The 23,917-nt window shown below is 41.3% G+C and overlaps 1 protein-coding gene across 2 annotated transcripts in view; it reads right to left on the reverse strand.

The window, feature by feature from the left end:
- Positions 1–23,917, reverse strand: part of LOC111866745 (nephrin) — a 521,921-nt gene that overhangs the window by 463,305 nt on the left and 34,699 nt on the right. For both annotated transcript variants that reach the window (XM_023855971.2, XM_023855970.2), the window contains exon 2: positions 12,433–12,562. In XM_023855971.2, coding sequence (XP_023711739.1) covers positions 12,433–12,562 — 130 coding nt within the window. The remainder of the gene's footprint in view (positions 1–12,432; positions 12,563–23,917) is intronic.

A 23,917-nucleotide genomic window follows, 5' to 3' on the forward strand; every position in this document is an offset into this window, starting at 1 on the left:
CACTGCCGGTCACAGTAGCCGAGCGGTCTAAGGCATGTACTGTCTTCGCTCGCTTGGAAACCGGGATCGTGGGTTCGAATCCCACTCAGGGCATGGATGTTTGTGTGCGTTTTTTTGTGTTTGTCTACAGGTAGAGGCCTTGCGACGAGCTGATCACCCGCCCAAGGAGTCCTACCGAATGTGTAAGATCTAGAAAAACCGAAGTGAACGGAGAAGTTCATGGAGATAGGCCTAGGCCCACTGAGGCTGTAGTGCTGAGGGGGAAAAAGAAATAAGCATAACTTTGGTAGAAGTGATTACAACCTCGTCATAATCTGCTGGGAAAGTGGCGTTAGCAAGGAAAGGGTAGCCCGAACAGGAAGAATTTCGTGTTAAAATGTCAATAAAGAAGCCCGCACCTTCCATCAGCTGACCCAGAACGCAGCAATGTGAAAATCTTCGTAAAGTATGGGACGTAAAAATATTTAAGACATTTCTAAATCTGAAGAAAGCAGTCTTCTGGGATTTGGCACCGTGTATATATGGTGTTAACCGACGTTTCGGAGGAACGTCGCTTAACACCACATATACACGGTGCCAAATCCCAGAAGACTGCTTTCTTCATAGTCACCGCCGCGAAAGCCTCAAATCTTACATTTCTAAATATGTTTGTACAGAATTTTCCACAAAACACCAGTTTTTACTTATCAGTACATTATCAATAACCGGCACAAGAGACTGGATGTGCTTTTACATACAAGGTTGACACTAACTACGTTCATTCGGAAAACAAATCGACAGTTGTTGTATTTGAGGTTCTCACAGCGGTGGTTATGAAGAGTTCTATTCTTTGGGATATAACAGCACCTAGTCCTTTGAAAGACAACCGACGTTTCGGAAAAACACGTCGCCTCTAGCTTCAGGGTCGAAGAATAAGTCAAGCAAAAACCAATCTGAAAGGAGGTGGCAAGCTATCTCCTTTCTTCTTTGGATTATATGACGGATCAAGTATTTAGTATCAGATATCAGTGCAATCCGACCATTCAACAGTTGAGGAGCAAGGCATATACAGGCATACTTTCGTTTTACCATCAGGGGCTCATAAAAAATGTAAATGAGTCCAGATTAATCACTTTCACTGACAAAATACTTCATCATATGCCATTCGATATGTACATGAGTGTAAAAGGGAAGAATTTTATCGTCCGAAATCGAAAATTTATACTCCATAAGCAAAGTTCCTTTACACAAAAAATTAATAAACAAACAAATACATATTGTGAAATGTATACCCACTGCTACGCAATGGGTCGGTAAACACATTCCCGCGGGAGCCAACGCGCGCAATATGACGTCCATTGCTAGGCAACGGATCAGTAAACACACCTCCTTTACAATAGAGGCTCTGATTTCTGTGTGGTCCGTGCCGAGGGGTTATAAAATAATACAGAAGACGCGACCTTGTATAGAACAGTAGTCGAGTCGAGGAGAGTCGAGTTTCGAGACTGCAGCCTGCTGGGATATGAGCTTGGTAGTTGCAGAATAATGGCAAGAAATTAACAAGACTGTAAAAAGGAGGCCCAATGTGTGATTTAGGTGACAGTGAGACTGCTATAAATCCGGTGCCTGGACAAGACTAGCGAAGACTGAGAACCCTGGAGTGTCTGTAACGGTGAACTGTAGAGTGTGCAGATCAGCGAGAGCCCTGTAATTGCCTTAAGTTCCGAGCTGTGTGAATAAGGTGTCAATAAATCCAATCATCCAATCGATAATCTGTCTTATAACTCACGAACAAAACAAAATCCTACACATGAGAATATATATGAAACGCAAGCGCTAGAATTTCATAACTTGGAGAACACATTAAATGGGTTGATTGATTTTTCGTAATGAAGCGATGAATGACGCTAGGGCATGAAAGGTATACTCTGGGTTAATATTACCATTATAAGCTAGATTCAGTTTACTCTTCTCTTTGGCATTGAATCACAATGGTAAACACGATGAAAGGACAATACGACACATGAACAAGTGTTTGAACAAGTATAATTTATTTAATGCTGTCAAATATTTGCAGTTATAATTAAATATAATTACTAATAGTGCAGAGACACGTATTATTTCGAGCTGTGTATCGAGCAGGGGAAATGTGGGAGGTAAAATAACGACATTTTCATGTTACTGGGAGAATTATCAGTACATCGCCCACTATAGGAGGAGGCAATATATTTTCTTAAAAACGCCTACTTCTCGGTTTCAGTCGATTTATTAATCCGGAAATATGAAAAAAGAATGTTCATCTGTTAGTGCTAGTTACAAGCGTATGGCTGGTAACGAGTGGGCGTTTTTATATCCTGCTATTACATTCTCAGTTTGTTATAATATTTTAATATATTTTTTAGAAAAACGTAAATGTTATCATTTAACACATGGGCGTTTTTATACCCTGCTAGTTTATTCTCAGTTTGTTATAATATTTTAATATATATTTTTTAGAAAAACGTAAATGTTATCATTTAACACATGGGCGTTTTTATACCCTGCTAGTTTATTCTCAGTTTGTTATAATATTTTAATATATTTTTTTAGAAAAACGTAAATGTTATCATTTAACACATTACATAACACAACGGCATTACATGTGAAACCACAGGTACGACGCACTCCCAATGTTTAAACACTGACCCCTGTACGGAGGTGTAGCAGACAGAAGGGAGAGTGAATGTAAAGGCTCTATGTACTTGATGGCCACAATGGGCCGAAACAAACAGTACATAAAACGTATGGTGAGTATATACCAGAACTGTGCTGTTGAATGAGTAAGAATAAACAACATTCTGAACTTAGTAATTCAAACATAACTAACTGAATACCTGAACCTATCACTCGTCTCTCTTGTTCGAAACCACAGTAAATGGAATTAGAGATAAATAAACAACTCAAAACGCCATTGGATAGGCGTCGCGGTATTTGAAATATTGAGGCGACAAAGGTGAGAGTAACAATGAAAGAGAGACAGAAACAAACAAATATACAAAACAACGAACGACCCGGAAGGAGAAAGATAAAGGTTGAGGCAGGGAAGTGAGGAAAGCAGAGAATGAGATGTAAAAAGAAATGGAATGGAATATATTTAAACGGGTTTGGCTGTGTGAAATCATGAAATTAAACCCTGTGTAATTTTCTATATTTCCTCATATCTCATGCCTCTCAGCTTTCCATTAGTATCAAATGATCTTATTGTTAAATAGGAAGAAAAAGTATTAAATCAATGCGAACGTCTCAGAACGGTTGGCCAGGCCGTCTTGAGGGAAAACAGGGCTCGTAATTAAAACTTGAGCTAATACATTACTCAAATATTGAAATATCGCAAGGACATGCACAGCGTCCTGTGGTTTCCTTCTATGCATTTTATTTCCTCCGCAATTCAATTACATGAATCTTACAGAGAAAGAATTTACAGAGATGTTTGTAATCCTGTCATACAGGCAGAGATATTTACGTAAAAAACTGAAATTCGTTCAGACAACAGACTCGGATTAAACATTTTATTCAAATTAGAAGAAAAATCAACTTGTCTTTCATTTTCTATAATTAAGGACCCAGAAGAAGAAAATTCGTATTTAACGTGTATATATAGCATGTCCCAGGAGGAAAGTACAACATTCTGGGAGGTCATAGTATCGGTCTTTCTAAGCAAAGAGATGTACGAGGGTAAGTCAATAAGTAAGTTACAAATGTATATAGATCTTAAACAAATAAGAGTACTGATTTAAAAAAAATGCTTTTATTTCTCAACATAATCTCACCGTACATTGAGGCACTTGTGCCAACCTTTCACAAGCCCCTGAAAACCAGAAGCATAAAATTCTTTGGGCTGTCGGAACCAGGCGGTAACTTCCCTTTCTACAGCTTCATCGTCGGGAAAATGTTCAGCTAAAATATGATGTTTAAGAGGGCCGAACAAATGAAAGTCGCTTGGAGCAAGACTCGTCACCTGTGACAATTCAGGCTAGCATATCGTGTCCTTCATCGTGGTAGCAACTGAGATGCTGTAATTATTTGCATTTTGTGTTGTGGGGTCAGCATGTGCGGCACCCATCGTACATAGACTTTGTGAAAACCTAACCTGTCATGCATTATGAGGTAGGCCATGCCATGCGAACAACCAATAGCAGTGGCTATAGTATCTATAGTTACCCTTCTGTAGGGAAACCACCGACTGGTTCCGACAGCAGCCCAAAGAATTTTATGCTGCTGGTTTTCAGGGGCTTGTGAAACGATGGGACAAGTGCCTCAGTGTACAGGGAGATTATGTTGGGAAATAAAAGCATTTCTCAAATCAGTACTCTTATTTGTTTAGCTTCTATATCCATTTGTAACTTACTTATTGACTTACCTACGTACGTCTACATGTGCCCTATTCCAAACGATTTCCGAGGTAGAGCTATTTCGCTGTAAAACGTAAAACAGGTAAAGCTATCCCTGTAACAGGCTGTGGCGGACAAGGCTGTGAGACGTCGAGGCTCCCACATTTTTTAAACAATTGGCTCACAGATGGGGGTTAGGTTGCCAGGCTCATGCGAAGGCCGCCCTTTATCTCCCAGGAAGATTCCTGGTACTCATTTCTGTTAGAGCCTAACTCGACCCCAGAGTCACAGCGGCTGGAAAGATTAGGTCAATCGAAAAATCCAATTAACTCATCGGGAATTAGACCCGCGACCTTCCGGCTGGTAGCACAGTGCCTGAACCAACTTGTACATTTCCAAAATTATTGATAAGAAAAATATATTGCGTACTGTATCTAATATAGGTATTTATTCTTCAAGCGACAAAGTTGGCAGTTAACCTAGCATGATACATTTTCCAGATTTCCACCGGCAACATCAATGCGCTATGCAACTATACAATGTACTGTGCAGTGAAATAGCTCTATCTCGGATACCGTTCGGAATAGGACATATGTACATATACAAACTTTTCGTTTTGAATGGCCGGTACTATGACCTCCCAGAGTATTGACTTTTCCTCCTGGGATACACTTTATATGACTGTAAATTATAGAATACCGATTTTCGCTGCAGTCTCTATTAATATCATACCATCAGAGACGACCGCAAAATTTTACATTCATATCGTCAGTAATACCAACATGGAACCATCCGTCACTGTAAATACGCCTCGTCAATATTTCTAACACCGAGAGGGAATAATGTTATTTAAAAATACAAGAGGTAAACTAGCTATGACTTACGAGCAGTAGTCATGCTAAAGCACTACTTACAGGTTAATTTTCGTCCTCCAGAAAAATACTGTGACACAGAGACCCACTGCTAGGCAACAACTTGGTAAACACATATCCGCGGGAGCCAACGTTCGCAAAAACAGATCGTCTATTGCTAGGCAACGGATCAGTAAATACGCGGGGTCCGCCTCAAGGCTATATAATGGAACGTTCCAAGGGAGCAGTTATTTGTTAGAAGTTGAGAGAGTTCAGTTGAAGAAGAGTTCATTTCAGTTAACTGTTGCCAAGAAATGGGTTGAGTTCTTGAGATGGAAACTGAATGTGATTAAGAGGAAATGTCGAGCAATGAAGCAGACTCTGGAAAGAATACTTCATGTGTGATTTGAAATGACAGCCAGACTTTTATAAATCCGTTGCCAGGATACGACTATTGAAGACTGAGAACCATACTGCGTGTGCAACGGTGAACTGTCAAGTGTGTAGATCAGCGATAGCGCTGTACTATCTGTAGTCCCGTGTTGTGTGAATAAGGTGTCAATAAACCAAATCATACAAACCAGAACCCATCTTATAAGGCACGCACAAACCCCTACACGCGACAATATATTAAGTGGGCAAAACTGAAAGAACTAACGCAATTTTAAACTAATTAATGTTAGCAACATAAGTAGTTTTAAATTCTATAAAAGTAGAGGAAACTAAGCGGTAGGTCTGGAGGTTAGTACTGGGGCTGGAGTTCTGCAGAAACAATCTATTTACCTTCAAACATCAACGAGTTACTTACTCAGTAAGCATCTACTGAACTGCGTTATGTATTAAGAACGAAAATGAGTATTAACCACATTACATGGGAGAAATGGATCGAAGACACACGAAGTAACAATATGAAGAAGTTTGTGATGACTTCTCAGGTCACGTTCTTAGGGTGGCTAAACTGAAGATAGATGGACGGTACATGGAGCACGAAATATAAATTTGAGGACAGTAGCACTTTATTCCCTTCCCGACTGCTTATTGTGGCGACGAAACAAAACAGAACAATCTGATTCCGAATTATTCGAGAGATCGTTTAGGAACCCAAAGCATAGGCGAGACGTTAATATCGAACTCTATCTCAGGGATATTGTGAAACGGTGTTCAACTGGCTCATAAAGGCAGGTTTTCATGAAACGACGTTCAGAACCTTTGGATTCCATTAGAACGAAGAGTTTTATGGCGTTTCTCCTCTTTGGTCCGCATAACCGAGAGGGTACAGCTGTGCCGCTCACATTAACACTAACTCTCACATTCTGCAGAGACTCTTAAGAACCACGAAAGCCAACAACTGCAGTCGACAGAAAAGGAGATCTCTAGCAGCAAGCAGCATGAAGATGAGAGGAAGTAAACGCGATGAAAGATTTTAGACGTTAAACCACTAAAATAAACAAGAGGAAGCTCACTTCTCAGATACTTCCGCCATGTATAAAGCATGGAAACTTGAAGGCAGGCAGGCACCCTAATTAGACAGCACGGCATTCAAGCAGGGAGGGATTGACGTAGGTGAAAACACAGATAAATTAGGGAAGAGGGTATTCAGATCATACGGAATGGAAGATGAAAGTCACTTTAGGCAAATATGAAAGGCAAGATATTGCCTTCCTGAATTATATTTGAGGGCCATAGATTGAGGAGGCAACCTTACGAAATGTTTTCAAAGACATTGCTTATTTGGTTTCCACCGTATGTCTAAGAAATTATTATTAAATTAATGACTTAACGTTCTACATCACTAACTGATGTTCAGGCAAAATCAGGATTAATAGATATGTTTTAATATGGAAGAATACCTGAAGGGAAAGACAGATTAGCTTATTAAGAGGGTTCTCAGAACATTCAAATGGAACCGATAAACGTTGAGGGCATGCTCAACACAGCTGTACGTAAAGGTGCGTCCACATTACTCGTGCTCGTGTGACTCGCTATGCTCGCGAGTTATGTGGACGATATGACAAGTTACGAGACAAGTAAATTTTAAATTTTTAATTTAAAAACTATAGCCAATAAATTCTTGTACTCTTCTCCAAGTATAATTAGAATGATCAAGTCAAGGAGGATGAGGTGGGCAGATCATGTAGCACGAATGGGGGAGACGAGGAATGTGTGTAGGATATTGGTGGGAAAGCCAGAAGGAAAGAGACCACAGGAAAGACCAAGGCGTAGGTGGGTGGACAATATTAGAATGGATCTTAAGAGACATAGGATGGGATGGCAAGGATTGGATAGATCTGGCTCAGGATAGGGACCAGTGGAGGGCTCTTGTGAACACGGTGATGAACTTTTGGGTTTCATAAAATGCTGGGAAATTCTTGAGTAGCTGCAGAATTGGCGGCTCCTCAAGAAGGGCTCAGCTCCATGAGTAAGTAAGTAATAGCCAATAAATTAAAATACGACTACAGCCTATACACACTACGAGTAAATATACGGATCCTCACGCGCCGAAGCCTGGCGAGCAACTGAAGTAGTGTGGACGATGATTTACGAGCACAAGTAAAAGCCAGAGGAGTCTCCCGATGAGCACGAGCACGAGTAATGTGGACGCGCCTTTATGCTACACGAGGCAAGCCTATGCCAATCAGTAACGGTAAAGTTTCTTGCTTTATATAACGACGATTTCAGTACCAAGATAATATAAATTTGGGTGGTATGCTAAGTGATGAATGAGGATAAATTGGAAAGGATCTGTACGTAAGCGGTCGTGGCTTAATCGAAGTATAATCCAAGCATTAGGCTGGATAGTTTGAAGAAAACCACGAGAAACCTCAACACAGATATTCAGCCTGTCACTTGTACAACTCTAGAGCGTTACTTTTAAATAATCCTGTGTGGTGAGTAAGTTAATGATATAGAATTTAATTGCATCAAATGATACTTATGATTCAGCTACACACACAGTTAATAAACCTGAATGAAACAGGAGTATGATCACGCGTCGTTCGGTAACGCATCTGTCAACACAACATGGAAATTAATATCACAATTAAAATCAATATCTCACAGATTGAATTTTATTGTTTGCCGCTACATGTTTCGGTCCTCATGGGACCATCATCAGGCAGTGTACATAATAAATATGATAAAGTTAATTGAAGTCTCAATATGGATCCATATTGTGGTGCAACACGTCCCTATTATAAAAGTTGTAGAAAATTGTGCCTTGTGTTGTAATGAAAATTACAATATAGAAAAATATTAAAAATATTATAGTCCACTTAGAATCAAGCCAAGACACACACAACGCCCATACAAATGGAAGGCTTCTACATATTGAGATAACAATACATTACGACCCATATCCAGGACGTTTAGCACACAAATTAACCCACTGAAACAGCCCCAGGTCCATAATTCATTCAACACAACACAACGCAACTCTGGGAGAGCAACATCCGTATGATGAGAGGCTGAAGACAACGTGCATTCAAATGATCTGCCAGACATCGGAACCTTCAGCTTCATATGAGGAATTAACTTCATATTTCCACAATTTTATAATATTATTTTATTATTTTTAATATTTTTAATACCTTTAAATTTTTAAGTAATTTTACTCGTGTAATATCTAAGGCTGTATTCGTATTATAAAATCCTATATTCGTACTGTACAACACCTTTGATTACCTCCACTAATATTTTAAATACGAATTCTTGTACTCTCAAAATTCTAATATTTTCCTATGTTATAATTTTCATCATAACCCAAGGCACAATTTTCTACAGCTTTTATAATGTAGACGCGTTGCGCCAGAATATGGATCCATATTGAGATTTCTATTAACTTTTTTTTTAATTTGCTTAGTGAGGACGGAATCTAACTAGGTCCACTCGACACGGTGGCCACTGATTGGCTTACTATAGTCTGCCCCGGGTGGTTATGATGGAGAATTTGGTGGAATGAAGACTGGCAAGGGAAACCGAAGTACTTGGAGAACACCCGCCTTAGCATCACTTTGTCCACCACAAATCCCACTTGACCGGACCCGGGATCGAGCCCGGCAGCCGCGGTGGTAAGCTAGCGACTAACCGCTTGAGCTATGGCGCGGACTTTAAATTAACTTTGTTGTATGTGTTATATATATTGCCTGATGATGGTCCCATAAAGACCGAAACTAGTAGCGGCAAACAATAAAATTCAATCTATGAGATATTGATTTAATGTGATACATTTTCCTTTGTTGTGTTGACGGATACGTTACTTAACCACGTAATTATGACGCACAACAGGACGCACACTATAAAAATATGATCAGGTATTTGACTAGAAGTGCCGGCCACGGTAGCCGAGCGGTCTAAGGCATGTACTGTCTTCGCTCGCTCGGAAACCGGGATCGTGGGTTCGGATCTGTTTCCTGTGAGGTACGAACTGAATTCTTATATATTATTCTTATACACCGCCGGCCACGGTAGCCGAGCGGTCTAAGGCATGTACTGTCTTCGCTCGCTTGGAAACCGGGATCGTGGGTTCGGATCCCACTTAGGGCATGGATGTTTAGTTTGTGTACGGGCGTTTTTCTGTGTTTGTGTACAGGTAGAGGCCTTGCGACGAGCTGATCACCCGCCCAAGGAGTCCTACCGAATGTGTAAGATCTAGAAAAACCGAAGTGAACGGAGAAGTTCATGGAGGTAGGCCATGGCCCACTGGGGATGTAGTGCCAAGAAAAATAAATCGACTAGAAGTAAATACATGTGGGTAGTGGAGGTAGAGCTCCACCTCGACAATAGGAGATGAGTGTTCAGCTTCACGTGTCTGCCGCGTTATCACCGGTGAAAGATTATCCAGTGCGCTTTGTGCATAGGGCTCATAGCCCGATCTGGGCTACAACGAGATGAAAAAAAAATCTCTTGCACTTGCCAGGGATCAAAGCAAATTCCTCTGCGCCCCATCCCAAAGCCTAATACTGACTGAGCTATCCCAGCCCCACCCAAAATGAGGCGGCGCCCTGTTTCAATACTGAGCTTGAGCACGGCGGTCAGTTCAGGCGATAATGAGGCCCAGATTCGAAACGGGTGTTCTGGTAACTATTTCTCTTTTGTGTTAAGGCATATGCAAGGTAACGGTATCGGCGTATGACACGACAGAGCTGCTATTACACGCCGTACTCATGGACTACAAATGAAGGTGCAAGGGAGAAGAAAGGGGCGATTTTTTGTATATCAAAGTTTCGATTGAAGGAAGGAGACAGAGATTTACATGCAAATTCATAAGAGTTATAACAGTAATGGCGGTGCAGTACTCCTGCTGGCAATATCTCAGAAACGATCTCGCCTCAATTGATTTATTTCGTTGCGTTTGGGTCAGTCACTCCAAGGGCGGCTGAGGGCTGCTTAATTTTTCTCTCTGAAATCTTTTCAACACTTAGCCCCAAGAATATTCCTGGTACTCATTGCTGTTAGAGGCTGAGACGATCCCAGGACCATAGTGCGGCTGGAAGAATTAGGTTAATTGAAAAATCCAATGCCCTCATCGGGTATCGAACCCACAACCTTCCGGCTTGTTGCACAGTATCTCAATCAACTACGCTTCCGCGTGCAAACATTTTACACGAATAAATATTTAGAGCCCTCTGGGTTGGCTCGGCCCGTGCGCGCACCCCTCCCTTTTCCTTAATTTATCCTGGAAATTAAATCATGATTTACCCGATATTTTTCAGCAAAGCACCGTCGCGTAAGTCGAGAAATGGCCGTATAGGGCTGACTAAATGAGAAAATAAGAGTAGTAGTAACTCATTCCACACAGAGAGCAGCAAAATGGTTATAACGACAGTGTTCCTGAAGTACACTAGAATAGGCCCTCGTCAAACCGCGGATTTGATACTGTCCCTCAATATGATTACCTATGTTTATGCAGAGCAAAATTTATATGAAATATTTTATTTACAGTATAAGATTTTACCACAACATTCTTTGTGTACGTACAGACTTTAAAGTCCAGAGTCCTCTGTGAAGAGGTTGTATGTTTCTGGCTCCTCTAAAACTGAAACTTGTTTTCGAACACCAAAATTTAATGATCACGCGTTTTTTTAATTCGCTTATTGGGGGGAGGGGGGTGTGGAGTCCAACGTGGTCCACTCGGCACGCCGGCCACTGATTGGCCTATTGTAGCCTGCCCCGGGTGAGTATGATGATGGAGAAATTGGTGGAATGAAGATTGGCACGGGAAACCGATGTACTAGGAGAAAACCCGCCCAAGTTCCACTTTGTCAACCACAAATCCCACTTGATCAGACCCGGGATCGAACCCGGGCCCCCGCGGTGGGAAACCAGCGTCTAACCTCTTGAGCCACGGCGCGGACATCAACCCTGTTACCTGCTCGACAACAGTCTGAAATGTAACTTATATTTCATGTACTTACTTATGGAGCTCAGCCCTTCTTGATAAGAAGCCAAATCTGCAGCTACTCAAGAATTTCCCAGCATTTTATGGAACCCGAAGGTTCACTGCCGTGTTCACAAGAGCCCTCCACTGGTCCATATCCTTAGACAGATCAATCCAACCCATACCATCCCATTCTATCTCTCTAAGATCCATTTTAATATTGTCCACCCACCTACGCCTTGGTCTTCCCAGTGGTCTCTTTCCTTCTGGCTTTCCCACCAATATTTTATATGCATTCCTTTTAAGTTACATTTCACGTAGTTACTTTAAACACTCATACAGACTGAATACATAATAAAGTTAAAAGTGATGCTGTGTCCATGATTACTTAAACAGCACGCCACGAAGACATATGGGGTCCGGAACTAGATGCAGATACGTGGCTGGTAGGGCCACAGTTTAGGTCTGGGCGTTTCGGAGTAGACAAAAATATTCTTACTCCTGCCGGGAAACAATCCCCGGCCGTCCAGTTCGTATCGTTAAACCGACTGAACTATCACTGCTATATGTACACACAACAAGAAGTATTAACAAAAGAGAAAAAACTCAATTTCAGTTACAACGCCGGTACTGCAGCTGTTCTCCGAAAACAAGTTTTTACTGAGAGTGTACAATATAAAGCTTTCGGCGAAACCAGTAACCTCACTTTCAGTGTCATCTTACAGAAGAAATACAATTAGATTTGAGTCCGCTGTGATATGACAAACGCAGAAGAACTGGCATGGATGAATGGCTCAATGAACGGGGAATACCCTGGATACACTACAGAAGTGCACGTGACAGTTTTGTCACTTACCTGTAGAGGGGGATGCCTGCGTCGTCCCTGAACCAGAACACCATGTAGACTTTGTCGTGGCCCGGGGGAGTCACATTGCATGGTAGCTCCACACTTTTTCCCTCAACCGCCTGCATGTCCACCGTTACAACTGCAGCAAAAGAAACTGCATCAACTCACTGAATCCATCAATAGCGATTTGCATACGGGTACTAATTTCATTTAAATAAACCCTCATGTCTCCAGAATTCAGTGCTAAAGTTAAATTTCTATTACTGAAAAAAGACAATAATTTTTCAAACTCTTAACTATACACAGTCGGCAGGGCTTCTTTGACGGGGGATCAGCCCGTCGCAAGGCAGTCACCTACACACAGAACAACACAAACACAGAATAAACGCACACATACATCCATGCCTTAATTGGGATTTGAATCCACGATCCCAGCGTTCGAGCGAGGGAAGACAGTTATGCTTTAGACCGAGCGGCCACTGCGATCAGCTGTACGCTAACCAAGTTACGAAAATCATCTTCTCACATGAAATTCGAAATTTCTGCGCAGTGTTCACAAGTGTCCGCCAGTGGATGCTGTCCGAAGCAACATGAATCCAAATACATACAGGCGCACTGAACAACAGATGATATTCTTATTATATAGATTATGATTTTCATTCTAATCAGGAGATGAGGACGCAAAACATTCTGAACGGTACAAAATCTTAAACGTTAAATGCCATCGGTTCGAGACCCAGCTAACCCAGCCAATATTAATGCTACGTGGGTTGCTGAATGTTGTTAAAATTATATGAAGTCAAAGCGAATGCATGTGTTCGAAGTTAAGGCCCACAGCTTTCCCCACCCTCTCAAAATAATACCTAGTCATGAAATAGAGGCACTAGTAAGCCCCGGAGTTTCTCGGCACAATTAGTGCACTAGCTGCAGTTCACCTGGGCAACCTTACGGCGTGCACAACTGGGGATGCAAGAATTTGCGAAGCTTCGAGCTGACACTTCGAAGTGGTCTTAAATTTCGTCTAAGAAGTGAATATTTGCACAGTCAACACGTGTGTGTGACGCCACTAAAACAGTTGAAGTTTCACTGTAGCACCGCTTTTTAATGAGGCAGTTATTGAAACAACTTTCCTTCTAATATTACCAGAACGGACTATTTCCACGGATAAGCTGTAAAATATAATTTTTGAGGAACCAGAAGGAGACGGACTCGGGAAGTTTTCCAATGAGGCAGTGCAGTCTTCCGTTCTGGGAGATCTCAACGGAAGGTCGATATATACAGTGATGTGATGTATCCATATTTCACAGTTCCGCATAACTGAAGTTACTTCATTTTATTTCTGGAAAGTTCGTGAAATGTGCGGTTTATGAAACAGTTGGACATGTCGACAATGGTGAAACATTAAAACGCGAGTTTGTGGTAGGTATAGAAACCATAATACCAGAACTGTTCGCATGTGTATTCATCCCTAAGTAAGCCACATTACAAGAGATAAAATGTATAATTTTACTTAAAATAATCCATTTGTTTGCCTTCATTTTCGCTACTGATTAATTCAATTATATTGTCACGTATTTGGGGGTTGTGACTATAGACGGGGTATGGAATAGATATTGCATTTATTGACCATATATGCACACATGTACACACCACTCGGAATCACAAGTAATTAGAGCGCTATCGCTAATCTCCAAACTTTGCAGTTCACTACAGCACCCGCTAACCCTTCTTCAATCTGCTATGTCTTAACCAGCCGTTCCCTGGTAGCGGCTTCTAACAATTGAGATTTTTCAGTTCGCCCTCAGTTCCTCTTGTTACAGCCACCCGTGCAGAAATCTTTTGCCAATTCCCTCAATCCAAACTGACAACTGCCAATTCTCAACTGAACTCGTTGCCAGCACTTCTCATTTATTATCAGATGGCTTGGGGTCATCGTTATATAGCCTCGTGGCGGATTCAACGGAAAATACCGCTTTCAAAAGTTCCTCTATTGTTGTAGGCGTTTTACCAATCCGTTACCTACAAATGGCCGTTCGTTGATTCCCCTGTTACAAAACAACGTCTGTACTCGTTACAATACAACATATTATACCGACAATCTACGTACATTTATCTGAGACATTGTAACTACTGGTGCCAAACTTAACACCAGTGAAGAGTTCTGTTCTCTGGGATATAACACTGTATGGATGTGAACAGACGTTTCGGGGAACATGTCACTTCCACCTTCACGGTCGAAGACTACGCCAAGAGGAACACTAGCATGAAGAAGGTAACAAACAGACTACAGGGCCTTATATCCCTGAAGGTAGAACTCTTCATAACCACCGCTGTGAGAACCTCAGACAGTAATATCCGTGATTCTGAGCCTATTGTCACTAAGGCAACACGGCTGTATGGAATCATTATGTCCAAACTCAGATCATTTGAATTAATTTTTATTTGTCTAAAACTCTTTGCAAATTTCTTGCCACTGCAGACCACTTCGCCTTTATGCCTCTTAATTTCCTACTCGCTAAACTACAGACATGATGGCCGTGTGAACTGGTAACGAAACGGTTGCAAGATTGTGACCCTCATTTTGTTGCATACAAATCGAAAACATTAATACATAAAAATATGTACATTCAATGTGAAGAATACTATCTTAAGGAAGTAACGCCGCAGAGTCCGGAAGAAGTTCACCGACGTTTCGAAAGAACATAATTCCTCCATCTACAGGGTTAAAGAATGAGCCAGGCAAGTAGCCAGGAACAAGCAGGCGGCAGCCAAATGGTTTACTTTTTTTTTTCTTTTCTGCTTCTTGCTGACCAACTTTCTGGGCTCACTCTTCAAAGCTAAACAGGGAGGCATTACACTCCTTCGAAATGCCTGCGAACTTCCATTGTACTACACAGTATGATATCGCAGAATATTCTTCATAGCCACAGCTGTGAGAAGCTCAAACAAAGAGTACACGTCTATTACAAGTTTGCCATTTCATGGAAACCATTTGAATTCCGCACGTGAAGCATTTATATGGAGATGGGTCACTGAATGGACCTACAGTTATTTGTAAAATATACTGTAAATGTTCGGCCACACGGAGCGCTACGCTATGTTCGCTACGTACGCTGTGTACACTCTGCGACGCAGCTAACATAGGGAACATAGCGTACGCAGCGTACGGAAGTCTGTGTGGCCAGTCACACTGGCAATAAAGGGAAATATTTTTCTGTTCGTATAGCGAACATAGCGTACGTAGCGCTGTGTGGCCGAACCTCAAGCCTTTGTTAACAACTACAAAACATGAATATTGAACGAAATTTCAATGTTCTGCAACTTACTCCAGGGTAGCAGAATCAGTTATGTCCCATTATCTCTACTGTAAAAGGCTGCAACTAAATACGGATCCAAGACAGTCCCGCCCAGCCCTTCTCCACAGAACCAGAGTCAACTACACAAAATTCAATGTTACGATCATATACATCATAAAGATCTAGCGTATTCGTAATATGTACCAGGGTGTAGTCACAGAAATTACCCCAGAATTTCCCCTCTTGGTGACGTAGTACAAATACAGAGTCTACCATAAATAATGGAGCCAGGATAGCGACTGGCTGCGGGCTGGAAGACCGAGGGGTCGAGTCCGATTCCCGGCAGGGGCAAGAAATTTTTCTCTTCTCCACGTCTTCCAGACCGGCGCTGAGGCCCAACCAGCCTCCTATCCAGTGTGTACCGGGAGCTCTATTCCAGGAGGTAAAGCGGCCGGGGCGTGAAGCTGACCACTCACCTCCAACTAGTGCCGTAGACAAGAAAACATGGTTCTATATATCAACTCTCCCACACGCCTTCTTGACGTAGTGCTTAATTAGTTAAGCACAGGGACAATTTTACCTTTACCAGAAATATTTTTTTAATTCGCTTGGGGGGGGGGGAGTCCAACTGAGTCCACTCGGCACGGCGGCCACTGATTGGCCTATTGTACCTACCCCCGGTGATTATGATGATGTGGAATTTGGTGGAATGAAGATCGGCAGGGGAAACCTAAGTACTAGGAGAAAACCCGCGCCAGTGCGACTTTGTCAACCACAAATCCCACTTGACCAGACCCAGGATCGAACCTTGGCCGCCGCGGTGGGAAGCCAGCGACTAACCGCTTGAGCTATGGCGCGGCCTACCGGAAGGAATACTCGGACATCGAAGCATTTCAGGACAAAAAACATATGTGACGACGTTGGTAGTTGCAGCGTAATTGTATACTCAAACAGTTTCAGTGACACAAGTTGCGCGCGCATCCGAACTGTATTTAACGGAGAGCAGCTTTGATTACGTGCACTGCGCTCAGTACTACGTCTAATGTGAAATTCCGGGCATTGTGTTTAGCATATCATAAAATAAAAAATAATTTGAAGAGAAATAGGCATCATAACCTCTTCACACAATTCATTGTGATAAAAAGCAATGTTAATCGTTAAACAAGTCATCACTCTTGTAGATACCTCAACGCGTAGTCTCCGAGTAAAGTCCGGGGCGGCTTGAGTTAGCAGACAGCGGCCATCGGATGACGAATACACGGAGCCAGGTAGCGCTCTGTCATTATTGAACTCCATTCCACTTCCAAAGAAGACGAAGGGGAAAGACGAAAATCACATCAAAAGTTTTAATCGACTTTTATCTCGAAAGTAAACTTCGAGTACCATGATTCAACTTCAAATAAAATTGATCATAAACTTGTTAAGAAAGAAGCCAGATCAGATATGAACTTTTCTAATATTTGCAAGTCTTTCCAGCCAATGTGAGAGAAGAAATATACAGTAATAATTTATTTTCCAGAGCCAAGAGATAGAGTCAAGTTCTAGGTATGATGATGTTGATGTGTCAAAAAAAAACAGTGCATATGAAAATTTGTCGTAAGGAAACAAGAAGCAGTATATTCCTTATTCTACATTCTATCAAATACTTGATTCCTCGAAACAAATACCACCTCCGGCTCTCTTTTGCATTGTTATTGCTACCGTCCGTTCTTTGATCTCACTAGATTAACCACGTGAAAACTGCTGCCGCCTGTCAGATTTCTAGTGAAGTACCAGAAGTTTTTGTCTCTGAATTTTTGTGCCGTAAGGCAGCATTTATAAATATATACAGATCATACATGTGTTTCTACAACATAAAATAATACAGTAATTTTATGAACTCTTTCGTACAGTTTTCTCATACAATTCTTAATCCATATGTTACTCTTCATCACCATCATCAAATAATGCATAATCTGTAGCGCTGAACAGACTTCAAATGAAACTTGGAAAGGTACAGCAATAGATTGCTGCTGAAGTGGTTTAAAAGCTATCTTTCCGTCAATTATGTTTACACTACATGGGATGTACTGTGATATAGCTACATAGCTACGCAAAGTAACAATATATTTCTACTCAGTAAATATTCACCTCACCGATTATTAGCAGTAGCAGTAGCAGTAGCAGTAAGAGTAATGACAGTAGTAGTAGTAGAGTAATGACAGTAGTAATGGTAGCAGTAGCAGAAATATTAGCAGGATTGACCGAAGTAGAGGTAGCAGTAGCAGAATGAGGATAGAAGAAGATGGAGAAGATAAGAAGAAAGAAGAGCAGGATGTAATAAATATGGAGGAGGCAGATTAAGACACCAGTAAAGAAGAAAGAAGAAGACCCATAAAGGAGAAAATTATCAAGTACCTGTAGTAGGAGGAAAAGGGACATTAAATGAAACAGGAGAATAAAGAATAGAATAATAAAATTTGTTTCTGAAAGAGTTACGTAAACGGACAATATTTCTGCTTAAATGGAAAGTAAGCAAGGGACAGATTAAGTTAAGCCACATGCTCAGTTAATGTGAAGAGGACAGATGTCGAGACCTGGCCTAACTTAGCAAACACCCGGCAGACATTTCTCAGTTCAGGGACTGCGGATGGCCAACTTGATGAAATGCCAGGGAGAGGTTCATCCTTACAAGCAAGGCCTGACCTTTCATTTTTTTGCACCTGAACAATAGGCTGAGCCGCTCAGTAGGGAACATTCGACCGGCATTTACGTCGTTTGCACGCGGAAGGGAAGCCTCTTATTTCCGACGACTGCTCATCTGAAAGGACGAGATATTAAGCAGCCATTTCTACAATACACAAACGGAACGTAGTAAAGTGAAGGTCGCCTGAGGAAAAGCGACAGGCTTCACTGTATGAAGCCTAAGTAAGTATCTGAAACTAGTTCCATGCAGTAGCATTAGTATTGCGAAGCTGATGTTAGCTTAGATACTCCAGAAATTTCCTGCTTTATATGAGACACAAAAGTTTAATACTGTGCCCACAATAGACATTAGAACCCATACTGAATTCGGCCAATCAAATCCAAACCCTCACATAGTGTTTATTTATAATTACCAAGAGCGTTAGGTAGCGCAGTTGGTTGAGACACTATGCTACAAGCCAGAAGGTCGCGGGTCCCATTCCCGATGAGGTTACTAGATATTTTCAATTGACCTAATCCTTCCAGCCTCAGTATGGTCCTGGGCTCGACTCAGTCTCTAAGATAAATGAGTACCAAGTATCTTAAAGCGGAGCAAAGGGCGGCTGGCGCGTAAGGCTGACAACTTCAAAGTCGTCTCTGAGCAGATTAGCGTCCATTGTTTCTCTTCCGTCAAAATTGCAACACTTTTACATTCTACACTTCAACACTACATGGCCCTTTAACTTCTAATACCGTTTTCCAAATTTTTCGTGAAGAGAATTAAGTTCGAACTGATATTTCAGTAATGCTACATCAACTGCAGATGCTGTTTACAGTAAAATGGTTTAAGATGGTGTTTACGCACTGCGAACTGGAAAGTTGCGATTTTCGTGTACCAATGAAATAAATTAAAATCCAATAACTGTTTACACGTAAACAGAATATGTGCAAATTTATTATGATTTTATTATACTTAATTAATCTGTGGAGGGTGTAGATAGAAACAGTTTCCCCCTCCCCGATTTTCAACTGAGTAACTTACACTGCGGTAGCAGAAGCGGAAGCGGAAGTTTCAGCACCACTCATCATAAAGCTCCACCATTTCATATAATTCTGAACTATTTCCATCCATCACGCACCTGCGTAACTTGTTTCGAAAGATCCTTAAGCCTTTTTTTCTATGAACTGCTTGTGTTCATTCCGTCCAGTTATTAAGTAATTTGTGATTCTCTTAATTTTCGTATTCTATCAATATTCAGAGGCAGATATACATCACGAGGTTCCTGGATATACTACGTATATACTCCATCAATTAAAGTAACGAGGGTGCGTCTTAGTAAGTTAGTGGAGTAGAGAGTTAGGTCATCATTAGAAAGTTACAAGATATTTTTTTTAAGTATATTTCAGGTATTTATAGGCCGGATATATTCAAACATAGCTACACAGAACTTTTATACCGGAAGGTGACACATATAAAATGTTACGAACTTTCATTCCTAGAGTAGATATAACTTAAATAACTGACACGTCTCATTTATATATCAATCTCTCACTGAAACATCAGCTTAAGTATCTGATATTCAAACAAGTGTAATTTATGTTTTTCCTTCAAAATAGAAGAAAAAATTCATAAACATGCGACGAACTGGATTCAAAACGGAGGAACATAAACAAATACGCAGGTTTTAATTTAACAGCAGTCTCGTCTCCATGAGCCAGTAGGGGTCAATAGGAGTATAGAAGAGCCAAGGAAACTGAAGTCAGTCGTCGTTGATCATAATTCACGGAGTCGGCAGTCGAAGGAATTAGACTGTGCCAAGAAGACTTAGTGTGTGACGGTACATGTGCTGTAGTGTAGTGATGTTCGGAGTGTGATTTAGTGAGACTTTTACCGTTCCTGTGTTACAAATCCGTTGCCAGAAAACGGATAGCGAACACTAGTGGAAATAGAACGAGAAGATTAGTGTGGAGTGATTTGGAATGTGTAAATCACCAACAGCGTAATACTAATTATCTGTAGTTACGACCTGTAAGTGGTCAATAAATCAAATTACCAATTCGAACCACGTATATATAGTCACTAATACACGTGACAATAATGAAACTTTGTTGGCTCAAAGTGGTCAGGTGGGAGTTGCCTCTCCATTAAGTTGGAACCGTTGCATGTATGTTTACGTCATACACATATATTATATCAAATATTGTATTCTAATTGGCTTAACTCCAACGTACCGAGCCTTGATAGTTACTAAAAAAAGTCTGCAGATTCCTTCAGGAAGCTCGAAGTTCCATCACTGTTACCCTATGAACGAGTAGGTTATATTCGGGTGGTACTGGGATCGAATCATAGCTGAGCTATCAGTTATCCTTACTGAAGATACTGTACTTTTCTTTCATATTTTCGCACTTATGCTGGGATAGAATTCCAAATCAGTACATAATCCACTTTTGTAGTCATGAAGGAAATTCGGCACAGAGATATCCATAAATAACCGACTAATCATGATGAATTGTTCTTCAGAAATTATCACCGGAATCACGCCCCGCGCCAGTATAATTCAGTTAATATCCAATAGAGGGCAGGATGAACATTGTCTAGGCTATTTTTGTATATTCATGCATTCTTTTCAAAATAAAAAATATCTTTTCAGCTGAATTTGTTCGTTTCTCGTCCGAAATTTACACATAAAAAACACTGCAAGACAGGTTTGTAAATGATAAAAAATGCAGCGTCATATTCAAGAACTAATATACTAACTACTAACTAACATAAGGTTTTCGTATTTAAATTCCGCACTTCCACCTAGAAATCAATTTGCACCTGTAAGATTCTGTAACCGACAAATTTTATCAAAGTTTTCGTGCACAGAATTACTGGGTTTTTTTACTTTTTTCATCGTCCGGAATTCTAGGTAATAAAGGACACTCTAAGTAAGTGATCCAGTTTCCGAAACGTCGTGTCCTCTATTACCTAGAATTCCGGACGATTGAAAAAAGTTCACAAATCCAGTAATTTTGTGTGTCATCCATCATCGTCAGGACCCTTTAGAAAGTTTTCGTCGTTTTCCAAGGTCCTAAAGAAAATTCTGAGTTTGCATGATTCACATGCAGCTTCACTCCCTCCCACTGATGTTAACATAAACATTTCGCGTTAATGTAGCCCTCAAAATGATGACTCACTTAATCTAACGTAGTTCGTCCAATGTTTATGTGAAAATTCCTATCATACACAGCAATAACCGTGCTCAATTTCTTTCCTCCTTCTCCAAAAAGGTCCACTTCGTGGCACTTTACATTCTTCGCTTCACAACGATTCATGTTATTGTCAGCCCCTGACTACATATACTACCTGGTCTACAAAACGGGCTCTTGTCTTGACGTCTGTAGCCAATTTTGTGTTCATGTTTCATTCTCGTACCTCTCCGAAAGGTCTTTCCAAGTTAGAATAAACACTGACGTTTCAAGCATCCGCAACATAAAATTGGGAGTACCGCAAGGAAGTGTTCTGGGCCCATTCCTATACTTGATATATTCGGCTGACCTACCAACCACCGACAACTCAGTATTGGCCACATTTGCTGATGATACGGCGATACTCACAGCGAACCATAACCCGATAACTGCCTCCGCAAACCTACAAAACCACATAAATCTCCTACAACAGTGGTTCCACAAATGGCGCATGAGCATAAACAACGAGAAATCAGTCCAAATCACCTTCACCAATCGCCGAACCACTTGTCCGCAAATAACAATCAACAACAGGAACATACCACGCAACGCCGAAGTCAAATACTTAGGTCTTTACCTAGACCAAAAACTCACGTGGAGGACTCACATCAAAAAGAAACGCCAACAGTTAACGCTGAAAGAGAGACAGCTGCACTGGCTGCTAGGAAAACGCTCGCAATTGTCCCTGGAGAACAAAGCCCTGTTATACAAGGCACTCTTAAAACCTATATGGACCTATGGCATCAAGCTATGGGGCTGCGCTCGACCATACAATACCAAAATCCTCCAAACATTCCAATCGAAAACACTGAGAAGAATCACAGGCGCACCATGGTACGTAACAAACGGAACTATCCACAGCGATCTCAACATACCCCTCATCACGGAAGAGATCAGAAAACATGCCACCAGACACCGTACTCGGATAACAGGACACGAGAACCCGCTAATCGTTGAATTAACGAAACCGCACCCAGCAGCAAGACGACTGAGGACAACCTGGCCAGAAGACTTATGTAACTAAAAGGTAGAGTACTGCCACTGGGCAGCTGCCGCCTTCACGACATAAACACCCATCGCATTTACTTATTACTTACAGTGGTCAAGTAGATTGTAAATTGACGTAAATAAAAAGTTTCATTTAGCTATACAAGATTCGTGTCTCGTCAATATTTTATTAACTGTAGAATCAATACTCCAGAATGCTAAACAACTTCAATATTCAACATCTTTCATATTCTGTCAGAATTTTTATTTTGTTTCCTCCGCTTTGAAAATTATAGACCACGGGAACACCGACAATAATTAAGAATCACAATGTACTCGTATACAATGTGGTCAGGTTCATGACAAACTTCGACTCTTGCGTCGATGTTAGTTCTGTATTATTGTTACGTCCCCTCCATTTAATCGCGGACTTACTTAATAAACCTTTCCACAATTCCTAGGCCCCATTTTCGTCAAAAGCCTTGCTTACGTGACGATCTCTAAGTCATGTCCCTCCCCTGAATGCGCTCTGGGACGGTAATGCTTATGTTTCAGCCATGCATCTTGGCATACATTTCGGTAAGGTTTACACGCCACTAGGTTAGGTTACGTTTATACATCAGGTCGGATTATTAGCTTAAGTTGTGGTAGATACGCGTAACTTCAGTCTAAACTCCTGTCATTAAATTTTATGGCTTGTTTCTTGTGTGTCTTACTTTTCAACCCCGAAGTTGGAGGCTGAACTCTCTTCCGAAACGTAATTAAACTTCTGCTATATTATATGACGAGGGGCACATGGTAGCGTAGTTGGTTGAGGCACTATGCTAAAAGCTGGAATGTCACGGTTTCCATTCCCGATGAGGTCACTGGATTTTTCAATTGACACAACCCTTCCAGTCGCACCATGGCCCCGGGGACGACCCAACCTGTAACAGCAGTGAGTAGCAGAAATCTTCCGTAGAGGCCCATAGGGTAGAGAGACGTCGAAACTCCCACATTTTCTCTAGACAATCGGTCCACAGACGGCGGTGAGGTTGTCTGCCTTACGCGCCGACTGCTCTATACCCCCAGGAAGATTCCTGGTACTAATTTCTGTTAGAGGGTGAGTCGAGCACAGGCCCATAGTGCGGCTGGTAGAATTACGTCAACTGAAAAAAATTCCAGTGAATTCATCGGAAATCAAACCCGCGCCCTTCAAGTCTGTAGCATAATCCCTGAACCAACTACGCTACCGCGGGCCTAACGGTAGGAAATAAAAAGAGGACAGAAATTTCTGGGAAATAATTGGGTTCTCTGTTTGTGCTTATGCTGGTTCC

The sequence above is a fragment of the Cryptotermes secundus genome, unplaced genomic scaffold, assembly GCF_002891405.2.
Source record: "Cryptotermes secundus unplaced genomic scaffold, Csec_1.0 scaffold213, whole genome shotgun sequence".
NCBI classification, from domain to species: domain Eukaryota; kingdom Metazoa; phylum Arthropoda; class Insecta; order Blattodea; family Kalotermitidae; genus Cryptotermes; species Cryptotermes secundus.